Source organism: Daktulosphaira vitifoliae, unplaced genomic scaffold, assembly GCF_025091365.1.
Source record: "Daktulosphaira vitifoliae isolate Bord-2020 unplaced genomic scaffold, ASM2509136v1 Scaffold_863, whole genome shotgun sequence".
Taxonomy (NCBI): Eukaryota; Metazoa; Arthropoda; class Insecta; order Hemiptera; family Phylloxeridae; genus Daktulosphaira; species Daktulosphaira vitifoliae.
In genome coordinates, this window is record NW_026100425.1 from 1079 (window position 1) to 4109 (window position 3031).

Consider the following 3031-nt stretch of genomic DNA (forward strand, 5'->3'; position numbering starts at 1 on the left):
AATGTAATATTTTAAAGTGGTAAAATTTAAGTGTACCTAAAACTACACCACTCTTAAGCTATCTTAATATATTCATACTTTATATTAATATTACATTACAGTACCAGTAAAACGCGACAATGGAAAAGAAACTATGGCTGACAAAATAACCGATTTAAAGGAGTCAATAAAACGCGAAATTTTAGATGACCCAAAATTAGAAATCATTATTCGAAGTAGATATTTATATTTTAAAATATTATTCTATAAAAATATTTGAGTTAGTTTAAAAAATAAGGAAGTATACTCCGACTACACAACTTATTATTTTTCTTAAAGTATCCATAATTTTACCAAAATTTACTTTAATAGATCACATTGATGATTTAATGTCCGAAATCGTTCAGGAAATTGTTCAGAAATATTTAATGGAATCTTCCGATTACTTGATAAATAATATTAGTGATCCAGAAAAATACAAGACGGACGAAATAAAGATAAACAAAACATTAACCGAGTTAAAGGATGTACAGCAAAATAATGGTAACTCTATATATTTTAATTTAATAAAAAAAATGATAGTACATTTATAAATTTAAGTACAATATAAATATGTAAATTTTTTAGATTTTATTCCTTCTGCTCCACCACTTCCCCAAACTCTACCAACGCTACAAAAAGCAGAAAATAATATTAAAAACAAAGGTAAGGTTGATAGACCAGCAGGTCTACCAAAAAATCTTATAGATGAAATCAAACGCGGCGTGAAATTGAAGGTAAAGTTTTTAATAATTAATAATTGAGTATAGTGCAAATTATATATTATAGCTTTATGTAAGCAAAAAAATTACCTCAATATATTAAATGTTAAAATGAGTATATTAATTATAACAGATAGTATATGTATTTGATTTTTTAATTTTATATAGCCGGTAAGTCCAATGGTTAAAGTATTAGAAAAATCAATTACAGATGACAAAAATCTTCGAAGATTGAACCCTTTTGATAGTACTTGTATATATACATAAAAAGTCACTGTTTATGTTATCTAAATATGAATATTTTCCAGATATCATNGTTTATGTTATCTAAATATGAATATTTTCCAGATATCATTCCTTCACCACCTCCCCATACTCTACCAAAGCCACTAAAATCAGAAAATAATGTAAAAAGCAAAGGTAAGGTTTATAGACCAGCAGCTCTACAAAAAAATCTTATAGAGGAAATCAAACGCGGCGTGAAATTGAAGGTAAACCTCTTTAACAATTAATAATAGAGTATCGTTCAAGTTTTATATTATTACTTAATGTAAGCAAAATAAATGTCTAAAATCGATATAGTATTTTAATGATTATAATTCAATTTTTTTTTATATCATACTTATGAAGTGGGTCATATATTAATGAATCGCATTTTNATATCATACTTATGAAGTGGATCATATATTAATGAATCGCATTTTGAATGCTTCATAAAAATAAAGATTTTTAATTACAATTCAAATACTTCAGATAAAATGTATAAAAAAATATATATTTTTTTGTAATGAATTTTTTTTACGTTTTTTAACTTTTTGTCATACTCATGAAAGGAATATGAAATGAATAATAATGAATCGCATTTTAAACAATTCATAATAATATGAAGAATTAATATACATATATTTTCAAATTAATTATGCATTTTATTTTAATATTGTATGTGTTCATTAGATTAATTTTTTTCTCTAATATCTATTTATTATCCGGGTATCTTTTTTTTTTAATTATCTAATCCTTCACATAAGTGATCTGGTATTTATTTAACTGCTTAGTGGTGTTTTCACAATCTGTTGCTTGACTCCAGTAGTCAAAATAAAATATTTAAAAATATATACAATCTTAGTATAATATTTTATAGCCGGTGAAGCCAGTAGTTTCAGTAATAGAAAATCCAAAAATAAACGAAAATGATTTTGAAAGAATGAACCCATTAGGTATTCCAATGTTTCGTCGGGCAAGTATGATGTCGAGCAGTTCTAGCTCCGATACGTCATCGGAATACTTTTCTCTAGATGAATGGGATAACTAAATAAAAATTAATCGAAAAGTAAAGCTTGAATAAACAATGGCAAGTGGTAATTAATAAGTCAACCGCTCCTGAGCATAGTTAGTGTGTAATCGAAGAGTCATCAAGATGAGCTGAGGTTACCGGTTTGTCTAAAACGAACAGACAACCGGATCATACCTTGACTTTGTACTTTCTATGTTTTTAAAACCAATTGCTAACAGTAATGTTGGAGGTTTTTGAGAGAAATTTTTTAACTAAAAACTTAATATTATTATCCAAGCTAATATTTTCGAATTATTTTTTTTTGTATACAATGTATTATTTTGATTTGTTCTAGAAATAAAAATAGATAAAAATGTATGGTGTTGTTTAATTACGTTTTATTTTACTTTTACTTGAATTCTAATAAACTAATAAATTCAGGTAATAATATATTATTATGTTATAAAAATTTTATAATATTTATGTTTTCTATATTAAAAGAAATAAATATTGGCCTTAATCCGAAAAAGTTAATGATCAGTTAAATTAAAACTATAAAATAGAACATACTAAGATTCCTGATAGGGATATAGCTATGTTGAGAATTAAGGATATTTATNGGGATATAGCTATGTTGAGAATTAAGGATATTTATTACTACTCCTACCATTTTTATTATATTATATTATGATATAATATAATGTAGTCCGAGCTATTGACGTCAAAATAAAAAAGGCAATCATGTTTTAACGCCTGTTTTCGATACTATAATTTTTACATTATTCATTTTGTCAACAATTTTACTTATTTTAAACAACGACTCGTCTATCACCAATTGTCAATAAGTCAACCAACTCTATCTCAATTTACACTAACCAATTGTATTAGGATTCAGCTCAGGCGTTTTTTATATTACACATGACTTTACTTAATATTTAAAATTGTATCGTTAAGATTAATATGCAGTTAGGAAGTTTTATAATTACTATTAATAGTAAATTTATCAAAGTAGATCAAT

General features: G+C 25.2%; 1 protein-coding gene across 1 annotated transcript; it reads left to right on the forward strand.

Annotated features, from left to right (window-relative positions):
- Nucleotides 1-107: 107 nt before the first annotated feature.
- LOC126909679 (uncharacterized) lies at nt 108-2266 on the forward strand. The gene is made up of 4 exons (XM_050692113.1): nt 108-215; nt 352-522; nt 607-755; nt 1882-2266. Exons 1-4 carry the CDS (start codon nt 134-136, stop codon nt 2050-2052), a joined length of 573 nt encoding a protein of 190 aa, XP_050548070.1. The 5' UTR covers nt 108-133; the 3' UTR covers nt 2053-2266.
- The last annotated feature ends 765 nt before the right edge of the window (nt 2267-3031 follow it).